General features: G+C 39.9%; 2 protein-coding genes across 2 annotated transcripts; one reads left to right on the forward strand and one right to left on the reverse strand.

Moving 5' to 3' along the window:
• The first annotated feature begins 808 nt into the window (after positions 1–808).
• Positions 809–9,567, forward strand: tollip (toll interacting protein). The gene is made up of 6 exons (XM_086143709.1): positions 809–994; positions 6,078–6,227; positions 6,669–6,851; positions 7,129–7,281; positions 7,848–7,935; positions 8,364–9,567. Exons 1-6 carry the CDS (start codon positions 962–964, stop codon positions 8,588–8,590), a joined length of 834 nt encoding a protein of 277 aa, XP_085999835.1. The 5' UTR covers positions 809–961; the 3' UTR covers positions 8,591–9,567.
• Positions 9,568–10,230: 663 nt separating this feature from the next.
• On the reverse strand, positions 10,231–21,337 carry LOC147235593 (intestinal mucin-like protein). The gene is made up of 19 exons (XM_086143707.1): positions 20,894–21,337; positions 20,482–20,732; positions 19,856–20,027; positions 19,376–19,623; positions 18,393–18,573; positions 16,941–17,157; positions 15,996–16,168; positions 15,832–15,901; positions 14,750–14,853; positions 14,509–14,540; positions 14,079–14,232; positions 13,743–13,838; positions 13,056–13,096; positions 12,267–12,518; positions 11,850–11,948; positions 11,504–11,632; positions 11,193–11,232; positions 10,978–11,098; positions 10,231–10,696 (listed from the first exon to the last, which is right to left on the reverse strand). Exons 1-19 carry the CDS (start codon positions 21,321–21,323, stop codon positions 10,528–10,530), a joined length of 2,979 nt encoding a protein of 992 aa, XP_085999833.1. The 5' UTR covers positions 21,324–21,337; the 3' UTR covers positions 10,231–10,527.
• Between the last annotated feature and the right edge of the window lie 427 nt (positions 21,338–21,764).

Here is a 21,764-nt window from a genome sequence, read left to right on the forward strand (position 1 = left end):
GTCATAGTGGAACAAACCGAGACTCATGGCTGTCAATTGCAGATTGTAATTAAAACCTAAGGGATATAACCGCATTTAAAACGTTTTTCTTTTTGCAATGCAGCCACAGCAGTCATGCAATCAGATGCAAATAACTGCTTCATTATTACAGAGAAGTAATTGACTCGGAATATTAGGTCTCAAAAAAGTGATATATATATATATATATATATATATATATATATATATATACAGGGGTTATAAAAAAACACCATATTATTACACATAGGCTTTTCAGGAATTATTCAAATACCAAAAAATACACATAAAAGAGTAAAGGTTGTTGCGCTTCTTTTTGTCTCGGGGGCGTATTGCCTCGTAGTGGGCTTATGTAGAAATGCATGTATTTGTTTCAAATCATAACCTATTGCAACGGGGAGGGGGCTTCTGATCAATTATTATCTTCCTTAAGAAGAAAGGACTACTCCGTGGAAAATTAAGACGCCCAGGAATATGTAATTTTACATGAAGGCATCCGTAAATCAAAAATGATTATCTTCTTAGAAGAAAAAAAAACTATATACACAACAGGCTCTCGTAGCCTTTCTCCAACACATATAATAATATGATCATTTCTAGATATAAAATAATAGGCGTGAATGTTCTGAAATTTTGTGATGTTTTGTTTCGCTGATTTTTTTTCTGCTTTTTTCTTTATTACAGTAATATTACTTATTTCGCTTGTGCCTCTGGTTTTGACATTTCTCCCTGCACTCCCTGCCTCGCATTGTCAATTTGGTTGTGCTCAATAAAGTTGTGAAAAAAAACGCGTTTCCTCGATCGTCCGGCTATTTCCGGGTCAATTCTAATCTGAACGAGGAGAGTCAGTGCTGTCATTTAATGGGTCTAAACATTTGGGACTAAAACGGCAACCTCTGGGATTAAAAGAAGATTCGAGAATCCACTCCGTTCCAGGGGTAACATGGCGACCACCGTCAGTACGCAACGGGGGCAGGTACGAACAGTTCGGTCGCTGTGTGTTGTTGTTATTGTCGGCAGGCGGAACTAAGTTAGTAACCTCTGCCCTGTCAAAAGCAGCACTGTTTTTAACCCGAGACGTTACGTCACAATTTACAAGAACCTATATAATTAACGTATACTTACGAGTTATATAACCACATCCATATATATATATATATAGTACGTAAACTAGCATGACGTGCGAAGTCATTCGGCGCAAACCATCTCCCTAATCGAAAGAGGAAACTAGCCATTCTCTGTTTGCAAGACGCTACAGGAGATTGCGAGTTATGGACACATCTGAGCAAAAGAGAGATTTTGGAGGGAACGTGTTCGTGTTTCGGTCAGACACGGCTGCGTGTCCGTTATATCACGGAGTTGTCACGAACATCGTGTAATTTTTCGACTCAGTGCGCAGTTATGTTGCGTTACGTCCTCCAGCTTGAAGCTGCAACGCCCAACATGGAAAATCTGATTATTCCTTATAGAACGCAGACCAGTGAACCTTAATCGACCTCTAGGTTTAACTGTAAAGTGACAAATTATGGAGTAATATTTGTCTATTTTTATCTTCTAAATGTTGTTCATTTTGTTGGCAAATTCTTATTAACCGTTAGGAGCTTTTTTTTTAACTACTTTCCTAGTTTAATCATTTCCCAACAGTTAAACTGCTCATTTATTTATTCGTTAATTTACCTACTCATCCACTTCCCCTGGCCCACGTAAATAACGATTTTATTGAATTCTTAGTAATTTGTGTAAAAATTGATCATCGGGTCGTTTCCTCTTTTTTTACACCATTCAAAGCGTATAGTAAAATAATCGCGCGGCTACGTGCAAGCGCACTCAAACGCACACGTCGTAGTGTAGATTTGATTTTTTTTTAACTTATCCTTAGCTACTATCCTATATCTTTTGACGTTGTTTTCAATGTTTACGGCCATTTTCAAGCAGTCTTTCATTAGGCACATGCGTTACATTTATTACAAATCCCTACACAATGATGTGTTAATAATTTGGTGATTTGTAGCTTTTGAATTATTGATATTTACAGTATTGCTTAAGAAATGAGTGCCTATGGAGCATGTCCTATTAAATGTGCACTTTTAATGCCCACAATAAATTGTTTTACATTGCAACATTTGCAATGAAGCAAGCCTCAACAGACCTTAAATGATACATGTTCATTTATAGAAATAAAAACATTGTTATGAGTTTAATATTTGGACCTTTGTCAAGTGCCTCTAAGAAATTCATAAAGAAATTAATAAATATACTGTGACTTTCTTGTAATTGTTTAGGACATTGCAAACTCAAAACATTTAGTTTTATTTTGTAAATGCTGAAGCCATGCTATTTTTTAATAAATCATGTTTACTATGCGCTTTTTAACAGTGAACTGTTCACATTAAAAGCTAAGATTAATCAGACAGCTAATGCCAGCAGCTTTTGCTCCTGTGGAATCGCCCTGTCACACTTCAGTCAGTGCGTTGGATTGTAGATCACGTGCACATGACAATCATAACAGGCCCACTGGATCATTGTGAAGGCGTGACCTTAATCACATGACTCCCTCAAGATTTTCAGAAGTGGATGTAAATACATGTGTCATGTGTGGGCCCTAGCGATGTGTTTGATAGAGTTCTCTTGATTTTCAAATTGTATGATGATAAAAGATATTTGAGAAGCATCTCACCCACGTACAGAATATGAAAAACCAGTGAGAGAAGAATAAAGTTCGAGATACTTCTGAGTATTTTAAGCAGGCAATACAATTGAGGCAACATATCCTTCAAACTCTCAGTTTAAAGATTTGAGAGAAACTCATCACATCTCTGCAGCTCAAGCTCAAGTATTGTTAGAGGATACATATCTCTACAAACTAGATCATCTAAATGATCAGATCTTATTCTTTTCCTTTTGCTGTTTCCCTTCAGGGTTGCCACAGCGAATCAGCCTTCACCATCTAACCCTATTCACTGTGTTCTCTCACATGAACTAAATCCACATCCTCTCTCACTATGTCCATAAATCTTCTCTTCCTCTAGACCTGCCTGGCAGCTCCAATTCCAGCATCCGTCTATCAATATAGTCACCATTCCTCCCCCTGTACATGACCGAACAATCTCAGTTTGGCCTCTCTGACTTTCTCTCCAAAACATCTAAGATGCGCTGTCCCTCTGATAGACTTATTCCTGATCCTATCCATTTTGGTCACTCCCAAAGAGAACCTCAACATCTTCATCTCTCCAAACTCTAGCTCTGCCTCTTGTCTTTTCATCATTGTCACTGTTACTAGTCCACACAGCATCGCTGGTCTCATCACTGTCTTGTACACCTTTCCTTTCACTGTGGCCGATCGTCTTCTATCGCATATTACCCATAGCACTTTTCTCCACCTATTCCAACCTGCTTGAACCCGTCTCTTCACCTCTTTTCCACGCTCTCCATTGCTCTGGACTATTGACCCAAAGTTCCTGAAATCCTCAAACTTCTCAATCTCTGTTCCTCCTTGCCTCAAGGTTCCACCCGGGTTCCTCTTATTCACACACATATACTCTGTCTTGCTGCAACTAACCTTCATTCCAGCACATACCTCCACCACTCTACATTTTCCTCAACCTGTTCCCTGCTCTCACTACAGATCACAATGTCATCTGCAAACATCATGGTCCATGGAGATTCCTGTCTAACCTCATCTGTCAGCCTGTCCATCACCACTGCAAACAAGAAGGGGCTCAGACCTGATCCCAGATGGAGTCCCACCTCCACCTTGAACTTCTCTGTTACCCCTACCGCACACTGCACCACTGCCTCACAGCTAGCATACATGTCCAGTCCAACATCTTTCCAGATTTCCTCATACAATACCAGAGCTCCTCTCTTGGCACCGTGTCAATGCAGCTCCCTCTGGCCTTCTCTGTACTTCTCAGTTAGCATTCTCAAAGCAAATACTGCATCTGTGTACTCTTTCTCGGCATGTTGTTCACAAACGCTGACTTCTGCTCTCAGTCTAGTTTCCACTACTCTTTCTCATAACCTCTTTGTATGGCTCATCAACTTTTTCCCTCTATAGTTGTCGCAATTTTGCACATACCTTTATTCTTAAAAATGGGCACCATCACACTTCGTCTCCATTCTTCAGTTATCTTCTCACTCTCTAAGATCCTATTGAATAATTGGGTCAGAAACTCTAACGCCGCCTCTCCCAGACACTTCTGCACCTGCGCAGGTATATCATCAGGACCAACTGCCTTTCCACTCTTCATCCTCTTCAATGCCTTCCTCATTTCACCTTCACTCATCTCCACTACTTTGTGGTCTACAATAGTCACCTCTTCTACCTTTGCCTCTTTCATTTTCCACATTCATCAGCTCTCAAAAGTACTCTTTTCATCTTCCCATCACTCTTTTAGCATCTGTCAATACATTTCACTCTCTATCCTTAATCATCTGAACCTGTACATCCTTTCCATCTTTATCTCTCTGTTTCGCCAACCTGTACAGATCATTTTCTCCCTCCTTACTGTCCAACCGAGCATACAAGCCCTTTGTTTTGCCTCTGCTACCTTTTTCTTTACCTTATGTTGTATCTCCTTGCACTCCTGTCTGCTCTCTTCAGTCCTCTCAGTGTCCCACTTCTTTGTAACTGCTTTCTCTTTATATTTTCCTGCACTTCCTCATTCCACCACTATGTAGCGTAGTAATGAACAACACTCTGTCTGATAGATTTCCTGTACAATCAGGTGTCCATCATGGCAGTGTAATATCTCCTCTATAATTCCTATTTATGATTGACTTGATATTGAGGCCAGCAACAGCTGATAAGCCAAGAGGAATACAGTGGACCCAAACGGCACAACTGGAAGACCTTGAGTTTGCAGATGATTTGGCCCTGTGTTGCAAAATCAATATGACCTACAGGACAAGACTGAGAGACATGACAGATCAACCAAACAGATGGGCCTATAGATCAATTCCACCAAGACTAATGTCACGTTCAGCCCATATTATCAACCTTCCGAAACCAGCTGCGATCACATACAACATCAACAGCTTTAGGAAGTGGATAACATTGTCTACCTTTGTAGCATCAAAAGCTAAGACCGGCATGACAGCAAATACATTAGAGGCAGACAGTCCAAAGTCCAGAAAGCCTGATGTCCTCAAAATGAATCACTATCGCTTTCCACGAATACCTCTCCACTGGAAACTACAAGGGAAGAGCAGACCTGAAGGCCCAAGAATAACATGCCGTAGGACTGTTACCTGACAGCTAAAGGTTATTCATGGCCACAGGTTCAAAGGATGGCAGATGACCAGGAGAGGTGTAGAAGTAACATTGTAGCCTCATATGACAGGGATCTATAGAGGATAAAGCGATACTTGCCAGGAATCTTTCGAGGATATTTTATACACAATATATATACTGCTCAAAAAAATAAAGGGAAAACTTGAACAACACAATGTAACTCCAAGGCAATCACACTTCTGTGAAATCATAGTGTCCACTCAGGAAGCAACACAGATTCATTTTGACTTGTTTTAAGGACATTACATCAAAGTTGGATCAGTCTGGAGTTTGTTTTTACACTTTAATTTTGAGTGTGATTCCTAATCAGACCTCCATGGGTTGATACAATTGATTTCCATTGATCATTTTTGTGTGATTGTCAGCACATTCAACTGTGTAAAGAGCAAAGTATTTCATTAGAATATTTCATTCATTTAGATCTAGGATGTGTTTTTTAAGTGTTCCCTTTTTTTTTTTGAGCAGTGTATATATATATATATATATACACACACACACACACACACACAGTGGGGAGAACAAGTATTAGATATGTGTAATAAAAAGTAAATTAACCACTTAAAAATCATACAATGTGTTTTTGTGGATTTTTATTTTAGATTCCGTTGCTCACAGTTGAAGAGTACCTATGATAAAAATGACAGACCTCTATATGCAAAAATCAGCAGTGTATCAAATACTTGTTCTCCCCACTGCATGTGTGTACGCTTATATCTATACATACACACACCGATCTGTGTGTATGTGTGTGTTTGTCCTTGTCCAGGTGTACATTGGGGAGCTTCCGCAGGACTTCCTGAGGATCACACCAACTCAGCAACAACAGCAAGTTCAAATGGATGCGCAGGCTGCGCGGCAACTTCAGTACGGAGGCTCCATTGGGACTGTGGGCCGCCTCAGCATCACTGTGGTCCAGGTGATAACAAACCACAGTCCATTTAATAACAAACTTTGGTCCAGCTCATCACAAATTGTGGTCCAGGTAGTAACATACCATAATCCGTGTGATAACAGACCGAAATGCAGGTAATAACAAACTATGGTCCAGGTAACTTTTTTCGTTGAGAAGGAAGTTATGAGATTAAAAAGGTAATTTATTGTTTTGTTTGTTAATGTTTTGGAATTTTTGAATATGAAAAACATTTACATGAAAGTAATCAGAAGTAAGAAAAAAACAATAAAAAGGGATTGAAAAGAGGCTATATCCAATCCATTTTGGAAACGTGAAGATCATGGTACGGGTGCCCCTTGACTTGGGGTGATGGACAGCTGTCATCACTGCGAATGATTCTTTGTCGTAGTTCATTCTGTCCTCACCAAAGTGGAAACTGAGCCGCCCTTGTTTGTGGCTCTGCAGGCCAAGCTGGCCAAGAACTACGGAATGACCCGAATGGATCCGTACTGCCGTATCCGCCTGGGCTACGCAGTGTACGAGACACCCACCGCCCACAACGGAGCCAAAAACCCCCGCTGGAACAAGGTTATCCAGTGTACAGTCCCACCCGGTGTGGACTCCTTCTACCTGGAGATCTTTGATGAGGTGAGAAGTGTAGGATCCTGTCCCGTTCTACCTCGACACTATGTGTGGCTGCATCCTGCATGCTCGTTGATGAAACAATAGGAGAAGATATCCAGATTTCAATCAGTATTTAATTCAGCAGTCAAAATAAAATACACAAAGCTCAGACCTCAAACATTCTCCTATTTCCCTCGTGGAACATTCTGACATATATCACCATTGGCATCGTGCACTATTTGAGGCAGTGACTTGGGTGTTTAATATTTCAGTGTATTGATCTGTGTATTGCCCCTTGCAGAGGGCCTTTTCTATGGATGACAGAATAGCCTGGACCCACGTGAAAATCCCTGAGGGTCTGAGGGAGGGCAGTGTGGCGGATGAGTGGTTCAGCCTCAGCGGCCGGCAGGGAGACGACAAGGAGGGGATGATCAACCTGGTCATTTCCTTTGCCGTGAGTCTCTTCCTCTTGCTTTTTTCAATCTCTAAGTGCTGGCGAGATCATAGGGAGACGGACAAGGCAAGGATTGTCTAGAGCGCCGCCATCATCGCGCACATACTCACTGATAAATCCTATCCTCGCAACTGGACTTGTTTGATTTCATTGCTCAAAAAGCTCTCGCAAATATTTGATTCACAAATTCTTTGTTAATGTTCAGCTAATTTTAGGTCATGTCTACCACTTTTATTTATGTATTTATTTATCTATTCATTTATTTGTGTGATTTTCAAGTGATTTATTACAGATACCTAAATATCTTCTGGATTTTTCTTTGTTGTTATTCTATAAGTTTCTGTTTTTTAGCTTTTGTAATGATTTAAAATATATTTTAGAAGCCAGATGACTGCTGGGGGAAGCTTCTTTATGTCTTCTGTTTCTCTCACATGTTTGGAGAGTTTCTATTCACTTGAGATAAGCTCATATTTGACCTGTGTATTTATGTATACATAACATATACATATACAGTATTAGCATAGTACTGTAACTCTTGTCTGAATCCCTCTGTATATTTGTGTCAGTCTATTCCAGCTGGGATGATGACAACGCAGCCCTTCGTCCTGATGCCCTCAGTGTATCAGCCAGGTGTGGGATATGTGCCCATTGCAGGTTTGACACACACACACACACACACACACATTTTCCCTGTTTCTCATGTCCGCCTTATCTTTTTCTATCCATTCATTATCTAACGCTTTTCCTGCAGTTATGGTAGCAGGGATGCTAGAGCCTATGCCCAGCTGTTGGGTCAAAGAGGCTGGGTACACCCAAGACCGGTTCCCAGCCGGTCGCAGGACCACATATAAAAATCCTCCTGTTATTTCATGTTGATTTGAAGGCCATGTTTTTCTGTCAGGTTATTTGATAATTTTCATAACAACTTGTGTTATTTTGTATGAGGATGCCTTACCCCATTTAGTTTTGGTGGAATTTCTGGCACATTTTCTGACAGCTATTACAGAGCAACTGACTGACTTGTATGGTATGTATCCATAAGTTGTCTATATCTTTGGTCACTTGTGTCTGTGTGTCACTAGGCACCCCTGCAGTCTATAATCAGGGCATGGTGCCCATGGCAGTGCCGGCCACCATGCCGGCAGTTGGGGGGCCGGGGCCAGTCCAGTGCAGCGAGGAGGACCTGAAGGCACTGCAGGATATGTTCCCGAACCTGGACAAGGAGGTGGTTCGCACCGTGCTGGATGCCCAGCAGGGCAACAAGGACGCTGCCATCAACTCCTTGCTTCAGATGGCTGAGGAGCTCTAACCCCACACACACACACACACACACACACACACACACACACACACACACACACACACACACACACACACACACACACACACACACACACACACACGTCACATGTTGACATATGCCCCATATAGTCCTAACACTCAGCTGCCCATCAGTATGGATCCACATAAACCAGTGGCGCCACCTGCTGGACATCGAGGCCTACTTGGTAAAGATAAAGTGTTTTCTTTTGAAGTAAATAGCCATATGTAGGCTGCATGCTTTATCCCAAGAAAGCCAGCATTATTTTTATTTTTGCTCCTGATCGCTACTTCCACAAAACACCAGCGCCACCGATCTGACCTGAAAACACTCCAGCGAATTTCATGGGAATGTAAAGAATTACTTGATTTACGAACAATAACTGATCAATTGAGAATAGTTAAAATTATTTACCGACAAAAAACTCCAAAAAATGACAAAAATGGGTTCAATTTATCTGTTTTGATGTATATATGGTCAAATAAGTGGTGTTGGATCTGTTAAAGAAAAACAACCCTTAAACCAAAATATCATTGAAACTCCCTTCAGTTCTCACGCTGAAAATGCCTCCAATCGTGTTTTAAAGCCACCATTGCCATAGATGTACTGGACGTGGCCCAATTGTCCAGCTGATCGCGTGACGTTCTGACATACCTAGTGGAAAACGAGGGTGACGCAATTTCCATCCCTCTGAGATCAGAGCAGTTTGAAGAGACCAAAACATTCGCATCCAAATGTTGTCAGAGATGTTATTATCCTGCAGATCCGCCTGGATTCAGATTAGCTCAATTGAGAGAACCCTGGTGGTCGGGACAAACCGGTAGAAAAGGTGCCGTTGTAGCCGACAGCCTCCACTTGATGTCTGACTTCAGCTACAGCCAGTGTCATCCATGTTTTTACCATGTTCCGTGTGTGGAATCTGTGACGCAGCATGTAAAATACAGTATATAAATGAATGAAATTTTCTTCTGTGCCACTGAGTATTTCTTATATCTTTAAACGCCAGAAATTAGTATTCTTCAGTGTCATAGCAAGAAGGTCCCCTGTTTATTTCCCACATGGGGCCTTTCTGCACATTCTGCCTGTGACTTTGTGGGTTTCCTCCGGTTTCATCCTTAGTCACCCTAAATTGCCCGAATGTGTGAATGAGAGTGAATTGTTGGACGTCTCCATATGTGACTTTGTGGTCGACCAGTGACCAGGTTCCAGCATCCCCCTTCCCTAGACCATCCCTGACCGTAGAATAAGCTATACAGAGAATAAATTAATACAAAATACAGTGAATGCGTAATAAAAGATATTTTCGCACCACCAAGTTAATTATCATACATAATGTTTTGGTTAAAAAAATCTCCATTCCTCTTCTTTTTAAATCTCATTCATTTGTCCTCAGATTTGCTTGTAACCATGTTTGTCATGTGGAAAATTAAATTTGTGAAACATTTTATCAAGCTAAATAGTCAATAATCCAATTGACAGAGGTGAACTAAATAATTAAGGAATTGATGAATGAACAGTTTTTTGCCAAATTAGAACTTATTTTTTATTGTATTTTGAGTGTGAAATTAATGCAGATAAATGTGAAATGAGACCCCTTCCCCTCATATCATTGTATATGATGTATAAGATGAAACGGAACTTAACAAAAGTACGTTTACTACAAAATCTTAGAAAAACTAATTCAGAAGATTCATAGAACCTGTATTTTTGACTTGAAATCATTGCAATGTTTAATGTATGCGTGTGGAATGTGGATGGGGGTCAAGTGACAGGGAAATGACAATAAAAAGGTTGAAGCAGATTAATGTTGCAAAAAAGACCTTTAATAATAATTCATGAAAATTGATCAGGCGGAAGGAGTCACCGGTTCAGAAAAAAAAGCCAAGGTCATCCAGTGAACTTCTGGGTTTCCCAAGGGGCGGGGTTTACTTAAGTTTACAGTCAGAGGGTGAGCATTCACACATCTCTGCCTGCACCACGTTCTGGCGTCGCTCTGATCCGTCGGGGCAGATCAGCTTCACCTCTTTCTGGCTCGTCTTTACCGCCTTGCAACAGCTGCACTCATTTACCAGGGAATTGTCAGCGGCAGAATACCTGTAGAAACACCATCAATGGTTCCTTTAACTGATCTTCAACCTCCAAGCCCCAAACAAACAGTTACACTGTAAATTTGGAAATCACAGTATTGATGTGAACCTTTTTTTCATGTGATTAAAACAACAAAGGGCTGATATTCAGGTGGTAGACGTTTCATGAAACTTGTCGTTGACTTAAGGTTCATTCTTCCAAGTGTCCCCGGGTAATACTTGACTGTATTGCTTATATTTGTGTCATATTGTACATTCAACTAAAGGATATTTTACAGGGGGACTCACTTGGAGGAGCTTCCACATTGTCCGCTGCAGGATGTAATTTTTATAGGCTGACTGCTTTTACATCCATTTGCATCGATCACCTGCTCCTCAGTTGTCATCTCACAGATGTTTTTCCGCTTGCCTAAAAAACACATACCACACAGTAAGACTTCAATTTCAGCAGCATGATATTTTCTTAGCATCAAATCTCAAAGGTTTGTGACTTGGGAACTCACAGGACTTGCAGCAGCCATCAGCGTCGGTTGTCTCGGTTCCCTGAGGAAGGAGATGTGACAAGTTGAGCAACAGACATGCAGGTCTGGAGACCACCTGACAACACTGACCACTGATGTATGATTTAACAGCTCCTTGTTGACTTTCTAAGCAATTTCTTTCTGCTTTGGCTGTAGGATTTCAGAAACCAACATATGAAAACAGTTTGTGCAGTAAGCATGAATGTGTGAAAAACAAGAAATGCATTTTCAAGTACAAAAAGAACTTCCCTTAATTGTAGTGCAGGAGCTTATTAATTCTGAGAGCCACTCACAGGTTCACAGTCTTTAGGGTCAAAGGCGGGGCACGACTTCTCGATTTTCTCGGTAACGTGGGCCCCCTCGATCAGGTTGCAAGCATATTTCACGCACTTGTCTTGGGGTGATGCAAATGTGGTGTTGACCTGCAGGAGATTGTCCGTCACACAACTCATGCAGTACATCTTTGTCCCTGAGCCAAAATAATTTCTGAATACCTTATTATTAAATGCGACTTCAATGAATTCATATTTGAGTTGGTGTTTTAGGGGTGGTCTTTCACTTTGGGTGAAACACTGCTTTGACATGGGGGCTTTTCTAATGGAAGCTTTTATTGACTCCTGATGTTGCTGCAATACTGACCTCCACAGCATGTGTCACACCGTCATCTGTGGTAACGACGCATTTTTTCTGGACACACTTCCCGCAGCACGACCCCTCCTCAGTCTCGTATTCGTAACCCTGCAAACACAGACGCAGTCAATGCAGGTCTAGGCAACGCTGTGAATTGACTGGAGGACGTGTTTGAACCATATTCTGTCCCAGTGGTTGATTAGAGCAACTTCAAAATAGCAGAAGCAGTTTGACCTTGACTGAATGAAAAGCGAGCATGTTTGAGGAGGTGTTTGCTCTTCCAGGATTGGTGCGGCTGCTACTGCAACTTTTAATAAATGTGTGATTTGGAGGTGAGCCTAAGCTCATCAAACCATGGCTCTATGATGTCACAGGAGAAAAAGGTTGGTGACATATCTGAGTGTGTCGCATTTGCTCGGGTCTCACTGTTTGGCATTTTGTGTCGCAGACAATGGGGCTGCACTTAAGTTGGTGCAGCCCAGTGCTGGGGTCCACGATCGCGTCACACAGACACTTTTGACAGGGCCCAGGTTCCATAGTTCCTGAGGGTCCAAATGGGGACACTGTGATTCCAGACTGTCCTGATGAGGTCACTATGGTTCCAGGCTGTCCTGATTGAGGCGATGTGGCTCTATATTGCCGCCGAGGTGCCGGTGGGGTAAGGACAAGGTCTCCAGGCTGTCGGACAAAAATAGATGCAAATAAAATTACCTGATTTGACTTGATCACAGGGGATTGGTAGCTACTAAATGAAGATCATTTGGTGTACCTTAGATAGATATAAACTAATTTGAAATTGAAAAAACACAGAAAAAACTGATTTTGAATGAGACGCGTGAATTAATTATTTCAAGACCGTAAAGGATTAAGAGGAAGAAACAACTCTTTTACCTACACTTAAATGAGACAATACTTTCTCTAAACTCCAAGAGTTTCCTAAATTTTATGAATCAGGCTTAAAAATGGTCAGCGCTGTCATTTAAACCAAAACAGAAAAACACAGAGGAAAAAAACATTGTAATTCCTTGAAAAAAATAAAGAATGCGTTGTTTGGACTTTGCACAGGTTAACTTGAACTAAATGACTACTTTTTTCCCCCCAAATATCTTTACTGAGTCTCCAACAATTGAAACTATAATAATAAATGTATAATAAATACGAGACGATTTGTCATATGGTCAGGCAGGGGGTGTGTTGCCAGCTCTCTGGACTCACCTGGTACTCGGTGTTATTATAAACACAAACACCTTTAGGTTCTGAACAGACAAAGAGACATAAAACAAATGATTAGACAGGAATATTTGTAGACTCATTGCATTTTAAAAATGTCTTTTGCATATGTTTATTTCTATATGTAATACAAGTTACATCTAAACAAGCCCGTGTAATTACATAAACAGACACATTTATATAAAATTGATATATAATGCATTTTACTTCATTACATAAATATTATCCATAAATATATTTATTACATACATAATTATAAATTACAAACATTAAACATTATATACAACATTTCCTCTGGGATCAATAGTGTTTCTGATTCAGATATATCTTTTATGAAATAAACAAACAAATAAATAAATATCCCTTTGAGAAGGGATCAATAGTAATTACACTTTTAATATTTAGCATGATTTATTTTATGTTACTAAAAAAGATTTATTATTTAATATTTACCTACTTATCTGGTCCTTGTTATGATTTCAGTTTTTTTTCTGGTTTTCGTTCAGATTCTTTTTAAAATGTCACTCATACAAGCTTGCATACGAAAATGATCCCAGAGGAATTAAACAGGCATTTTTGTGTCGCTGCGATGGTGTGACAGTGGCCCAGCACACCAGTTCTCAAGCTAATATTAAGTAAATTGTTTGGACAAGTGTTTGGATTTGCACTCACCACACTTGCTACTCTGGCAGCAGATCCCTGAAGTGACATTGAGTTTGAAGCCCAGTTGGCAGGAGGGAGGTACAGGACACAGGTCACCTTTACATTCTGTCGGGAAAGAATTGGAGATTATCAGCATGAAATTTACTAACAGCTAACTTTATGTACTTCCTCTTGCTCTTTTTGAAAGGGTTTCCTTTTTTATTTTCAAACAATATTCCATGACTATCTACAGGTTCTTTTTATAAATTTACAAGTGATAATTCGCCAATCTATTCTCTCAAGAAAATTCTCCAGAGCTACCTGTCTACTGTCTACCTAAGCAATGAATGAACAACCTCAACTAACCACATGTCATGCAGCAGCTATCGCTCCTGTTGACCAGCTGCTGTCCGATGCCACTGCAGTTAAGCGGTGGACACTCAAGAGGCTCACAGACAGCGTTCATGCTCTCTTCGTCGCACACACATGAGTAGCAACCACTTGTCCACTTCTCACCCGGCTTTTGACAAGGGCACAAGTCAAGTACAATGTTAATATAATGTAAAGATATAGATCATACATGTATTTCATACAGACAGCTCACAGTAAACACTTGGTTTTCACACGCATACAAACACAAATCACAGTTTAAAAGGACAGGTCTCATAATAACAGACAAATACAGCTTCCATAAAAACACATCACATCACACCACATCACATAAAAAGCACACGCATCAAATAATTCGCACACGTTAGGTTCACACACACATATACAATTCACATATGCATCAAACCTGTTTGCCTTTTCCATCTGGTCCGACACAATCTGGAATGCAAACAGAAACAAGTGTTTAAACCTTTACAGTAGAGGCATTCATGTTTCAACTTTAGCTGCTCCCAAGCGAGTCCAGAATTATTCAGTTGTCTCACGGAAAATAAGGAAGTCTATTCTATCTTGTTTGTTTACACGTTTTCACCATATTTATAGTGCGTGAATACACAGCATCAAAGAGGGTTTGTCGGAAAATGTCTTACCACAGGAGGTCACACAAGTGCTGGAGATGGTGTTGAACAGGGTGGTATCTGGAGGACAGAAGCAGCCCTCCTTGGTGCTGTTTGTCTGAAACTTCTTATTGTATCTTAAAACACAGGGAAAATATCAACAATGTAATTAATTTCCTTCATTTCCTTTCCCATATATCCCAAACACAGTGTATATATATATATATATATATATATATATATATATATACTTCTTCTTTCAGCTTTTCGCTTCAAGGATCGCCAAAGCGAATCAACTTTCTCCATCTAACCCTATTTCCTGTATCCTCCTCTCTCACACCAACTACCTTCGTATCCTCTCTCTATACATCCATAAATCTTCTCTATGGTTTTCCTCGAGACCTCTTGCCTGGCAGCTCCAATCTCAGCATCCGTCTGCCAGAATATTCTCTGTTCCTCCTTTGTACATGACCGTACCCATCTCAGTCTGGCCTCTCTGACCCCAAGTACCTGAAATCCTCCAGCTTCTTTATCTCCACTCCCTGTAGCCTCGCCGTTCCACCCGAGTTCCTCTCATTCACACACATATATTCTGTCTCTGGTTACTAAATTTCATTCCCCTCCTTTCCAGAGCATACCTCCACTTCTCTACATTTTCCTCAACCTGTTCCCTGCTCTCACTACAGATCACAATGTCATCTGCAAATATCATAGTCCATGGAGATTCCTGTCTAATCTCATCTGTCAGCCTGTCCATCACCACTGCGAACAAGAAGGGGCTCAAAACTGATCCCTGATGGAGTCCCACCTCCACCTTGAACTTCTCTGTTATCCCTCCAGCACACCGAACCACTGTCTCACAGCTAGCATACATGTCCTGCACCAGTTTAACATACTTCTCTGCCACTCCAGACTTCCTCATACAATACCAGAGCTCCTCTCCCCCCTGTCATATGCTTTTTCTACGACTACAAAAACACAACGCAGCTCCCTCTGGCCTTCTCTATACTCACCTATTAGCAGAGGTGAACACAGGTGAAACACAGGTGAAAAGAATGACAGATAGATAGAGCTATATGATGTCGGACACTACTCAAGTTGATGTTCTTCATTACCTGTCGCTGCAGGTTTTCTCCACAGCTGGACCACAGGCCATGTACACTTTGTCACTTGGACACTCAAGTCCTGACAGAGAAAAAGGTCTTTATCTTGCAGAACACAGAGAAACTTCACACAAATTGCACAAGTCCAGCTCTCATCACAGAATGACAGATCTTACCACACAACCCATTGGTGTGTTTCCTCCAGTCAACACACACTCCAGCACTGGCACAGTCAGAGGCATAGGCTTCCAGGCTGGAGCAGCTGTTGTTGCTGCCCTCGCAAACATCTGATACACAGGATTTCTCATACTGCGATGGGGGGACAGCACTGTGACACGAGGCAAATACTCTGCGGGAGGAAAGAAAAGTGCGTGACAAATTATCAAAAAGTTATTGACATACATATGTGATAAAGATGTTTGAAGGACTTTTGAATTAAATTATCTCAGCCAAATGTTCAAAACTACGGTTGATCCAACTTATATATACCTGCAGTGATTTAAAACTGAATTAGGCTGAGGCTACATATTACAAAACATATCTAACATTACTTCACTGACTTTTGAAACAGCATATATTTCCTGGATTTTTTTTCATTCTTCCTTTTTTTATCTAATAAATAGTCATGGCATTGTCCCCATATTTCTGAAAGTAATCCTGTGAATGTAATGATGAATGAGCAGGGCTTCAGGAGAAAAACTAACTGTTTTACAAGAAAAATAATGTTGAGGAAAATATTATTAAATATTGGTCATGTAATACTATTTTGATAATAAAATATTTTGTGTCCAACATTAACATAATTGTTTTATAAAGAATGAATTGCTCAATTGCTCCTAAAGTTACTTCTCATGGCAACATAAAAAAAACTAACACAACACATAAACATTTTCATTTAGAATAAAAAGTATAAATGGGTTCAAGAACATGAAAAACTATGGTCCCTGTGTTAGAAAGTAAATACAATGTAGGCATCACAATGTACTTTAAGGCAATATTAACAACTTGCATATAAAAATATATGAATGCATATGTATATGAATGTATCATAGTATATAAACTCCCACGACATCAGCTAAATGTTTTGCTTATTACAAACAAACTGCAGTATCTAGGTTCACCTGCTGCTAATGAGGTCACAGATAGCTGCTGTACAAGGCTTTTCTGTTCCAGTCGTGGGTGCGAAAGTACTACTGGAAACGGGTGTGGTGGGTGGGGATGTTGTGGGCTCGATGCATTCTGTATCAGGGACAAGCCACTCTTTGGCCACAGCAGTACATTTTTCCACCTGGCCATTGGGAGCACGGCAGTCGTTGTCCATGGAGTTGTCACATGTGCCTGGGAAAAGGAAGGATATTAGGTCATTGTTTGTCTTTGGTACAATTCAAACCCCTGAACCGCTGCAGGTTTTTAACCACAAAATCTGCTTAGTAATTAGGTTCAATGACAGCTGAAAAGATATGGTTTCACACTTCCTCACAAAAATGTAGTCCTTTAAAAAGAAAATAATAAAAACACAGCAACAAAGGCCCAACCCTAAAACTTGATTCTGTTTGTCATCATACATTAAAATGCTTTGGACACATTTCAAGAAAGTGATATTGTTAAAATTTCTGTGAACTTTGACTTCTATATTTAGGCAAAGCTTCAGCTCCTTTTTTTAACATCATCTCAAGGGAGACAGGTTACATATAACCTCTTTTCAGAGTATTTACCTCTTTTCTTTGGGTGTTATCAAAAGCAATAACTGCACAATAGGAATTTACAGCATTGGTGTAGGTAAATAAATAAAGAAAGCACTTTATTGTCACATTCAGTTATACATACAGTGCAACATAAGTTAAATTTGACCACTGCATTTACCCCATCATGGATGAATCATGAGCAGTAGGCAGCCACTTAGCAGTGCCAATGGGAACCGTTAGGGGTTCAGTGACTTGCTAAACCACACATGAACAGGCTAGGAAGAGTATGGGAATAAAACCAGGAATGTTTAATTCCAAGATAACTGCTCCAACCCCCTGAGCTACACTGCCCATAAAATAGTTGTGATCACAAGTATCTTTCTGGGTGTGAAATACTACCTGGTTCTTGCTTTGCTAACTCTATTGAAAACAATGTATGATATTTGTTATTTGTACTAGCTATGACAACCAGTAAACAGTCACGTTTTGATAGGGAGCGTTCTGACATTGCTTTCTGACTTTTTACTTTTTGTCTTTTCTGTTAAAAAATATATTTCAAAAATCAAAATATTCTCCATCTGATAATACTTTACTGTCAGCACAACATTTTATACAACTCAATTTCTAAATTTTGTAGGGCATTTCCAAAAAGGAAAGAGGGTGAATCCCATTTTTTCCCTTTCCAAATGAAGCAAGACAAGTGAATTCTCCTTGTCTTTATTGCGTGATTTAGCTACCAGTCAAAATTCATTTTATCTGCTCCTGTTTCTGACCACTTAGACATCTTTGAATAACCCTCTAAAAATTCTGCTATGTATTCTGGCTTGCTACATTAGATGTCTCTTGGCAAACAAAAATTGAGGATTTTTACATGTTCTAGTCACTCACCACACTGTCCCTCAGTGTTTCCATTGAAGAGGGAATAAGGCAAGTCAATGGCGATTGACTTCCCATAAATCACAACTGCGTTGATCTTTGGTATCTCCAAAGTAATCGTCAGATCTGTGCTGGTGAGTTGCAACACAGCATTACTATAGGCAGGATAGATGCGTTTGCCATTAAGGAACACCTGCAAGACAAGAGACGCACTGTGTCAAAGAAGAACCAGCAGAAGAAAAACATAAGTATTAATTAAGTATTGATTATTCATTGGTGTAAGTGGTCTCTGGGTGTACTTTAGGACATTTACAAAATTAATCCGGAAAAAAAAATCGGTCTCACAGAATCATCTGAACACACTCCACAAAATACGGAAGTACTGACACTGACATTTGCTAAAACCATAGCACCCATCCTCCCCTGTTATAGGGTTTGCTTTTGACTTTTCAAAGAGGTAGGAAATGTTTTCTGCATTGACACTGTTTGTTTATGAACGTTTAATAACATTGAAAATAATATTACTCCTATTTCTACAAAGAACAAATGTAGTCCTTTACTCAGATTGACAGTGGGTTTGTGCAATTATCTGAACAGCAGTATTTAGTTTGGGCCAGCTGTAAACTGGTTAATAGAAAGTTAAAATTCACTGAGAGACCAGCACTTATCTGATGTCAAGGCAGTAACATCAGGCGAACACAAAAACTACAATTTATGAGAATAAACTTACCATTTTACAATTATTAAGTTACAGGGAGAATCTTGGGAAAAAACAACAGTAAATCTCTAACAACCAGCCTATTTTTTAGAAAACAAGAATGAAATAAAATGCTCTTTTAATGTCATACTGTCTTCTTGTAATTGAAAAAACATCACCAAATGTGGCCATAATATTATCTTGTACAGAGCACCACCGCACTCATGACGAGGTTTTTAAAAATGTGCACACATAAAAAAATATTTAGAACAAACAGACATCATGAATTTTTGCTCACCACATTAATAGTTTTTCCTGAAATCTTTCTCTGAGTCAGTAACACTGTGTCAGACCCATATATAACAGTGAGAGCCTGGCCAGAGAATGTGCTGTCTGATGGATCACTGTCTTTGTTATTCAAAATTATGGTCAATTTATGATTTGGATTAATCTCTTTGACAAGGTAGTAAGAGCACTCCTTTTTAAAACTGTAAGATTTTCCATCAAATGTCTTATAGTGCGATCCACCCCAGTGGACACATCGACCTGTGGAGATAAAAAAGGCAGTCAGAAAACCAGCATCACCACCTTTTCCACGCTTAACTATGAGATGCAATGAGATTAATACTTGAGGAATAGAACTTTGTATTATTGTGACTTTTTTCTTGTATTATTTTGAGAGAGAATATTTCCTTACTAACACATATTGCATTAATTATGTATGATAGATAAATAGATAAAAAGAAAATTGTGTCGAAATATTACAGTTCAAACTTACATTGACATTCGGGTTGGAAGCAGCATCCATCACTGTCAGAGACATTGACAGCAGTGCGTCCATTGACACAGATCAGTGGCTTTTGTGTGGGACATGAAATCATTGTTTCGCTCACTGTACCATTGATACAGGTAGCCATAGTACAGTTGTTAACCTTCCAGGAATCTCCATTCTGAATGGTATTCAAAAGGAACAGGTTACCATTAGTTGGTGACACAATGTTGTGTTTCAGAAATGGCATCACATTTAAACTCTCGTTAAGTTTGCTCCTTCTTAGATGGCACCAGAAATCATTGCAATGCCAAAGAAAAATGTATCTTCAGTTGGATATTATATTTAGCTTGACATGAATGTGCAAATTAGGATCTGACAAATCATCATAAATCTAACATTTTGTGGACTTTTAAATTGTGATACTCATAAATTAATAAACTATAAATGATATATAATAGCCAAACTATTTCAACTGCTGCATGTCCCTGCATCACACTGATGCAAGTACAAATGCGGCTGGCATTTAATATCCAATGTTGTAAATTGCAAGCTATAGTAGCTACGAATAAATATTGTAGAATATACGCACCTGTGAAAAAATTGAAAAATAAGAAATAGTTTGTGATTTTTACCTGCTTTGGTGGAGACAAGTCATTGCAGTGCACTATAGGTGGAGATGTGGATGTTGAAGTCTGAATTGCTGAAGTGGGTGGAGCTGAGCTTGATATTGAAGGCTTTGATGTACTGAAACTTGTGGCTGTAATTGCGCTTGGTGATGGTGTGGTGGAACATTGACTGCCACGAAACTCCAATTTGCAAGAGGCGTTACAATAGTAAACATAACACCAGTCCAAACCATCAGTAACATTGTAAATAGTGTCCCCTGAAAACATAAGGGTGTAAATTAAATTTAGTGCACACAATGACATAAGTAGTAAAAGATACAAAGAAAAAATGTTTAAGCAACAAACTTATATAAGGACACGATGGCATCAAATATTGCACAATAAATGATGAAAATAGTGAAACATGGAAACTATTCACCTGGATGATATGAGGTTCCATTGACAAAGCAAATACAGGTAGTTGTTTGAACAACTGCAGATGTTAGAGTGGTAGCTGGAATTTTCTGAGATACTGGTTCTAAAACTGTGGTGCCTGTACTGAATGTTGACACCAACTCTGGTGTAGTACTCCGATACAAAGGTTTTGAAATGATGGTTGTTGTTGTTATTGATTCTGTAAAAACGCTCTCAGGGGTTGTTGATTTAACTCTAGGTGTAGATGTGAAAAATGGTTCTTCAGGGACCTTTGAAGTGACTCCCCCAATTGAAGCGGTTGCTTCAATTACGGCTGTGGTAGACTTTGTTACAGGACCACTGATAATTTCTTCACCAGCTTTGGTCTGCCCAGCTGTTACTCCTGTTCCTTCAGAAGCAAATGGTCCTACTGTTGTTAGTGCAAGTCCTCCCATGGCAGTTGCTTCCACTCCAGTGCTCTTGGTAGAGACTGAAGGTCTTGATGTAACAAACGTAGCTTCAGGGATCTTTCCTGTGACCCCTGAAATGGCAGCGCCTGTTTCAACTACAGCTGTGGTAGACTTTGTTACAGGACCACTGATAATTTCTTCACCAGCTTTGGTCTGCCCAGCTGTTACTCCTGTTCCTTCAGGAGCAAATGGTCCGACTGTTGTTAGTGCAAGTCCTCCCAGGGCAGTTGCTTCCACTCCAGTGCTCTTGGTAGAGACTGAAGGTCTTGATGTAACAAACGTAGCTTCAGGGATCTTTCCTGTGACCCCTGAAATGGCAGCGCCTGTTTCAACTACAGCTGTGGTAGACTTTGTTACAGGACCACTGATAATTTCTTCACCAGCTTTGGTCTGCCCAGCTGTTACTCCTGTTCCTTCAGGAGCAAA

The sequence above is a fragment of the Fistularia commersonii genome, chromosome 3 (genome assembly GCF_037954325.1).
Source record: "Fistularia commersonii isolate RoL2024-O1a breed Wild chromosome 3, RoL_Fcom_v1.0, whole genome shotgun sequence".
NCBI lineage: Eukaryota > Metazoa > Chordata > Actinopteri > Syngnathiformes > Fistulariidae > Fistularia > Fistularia commersonii.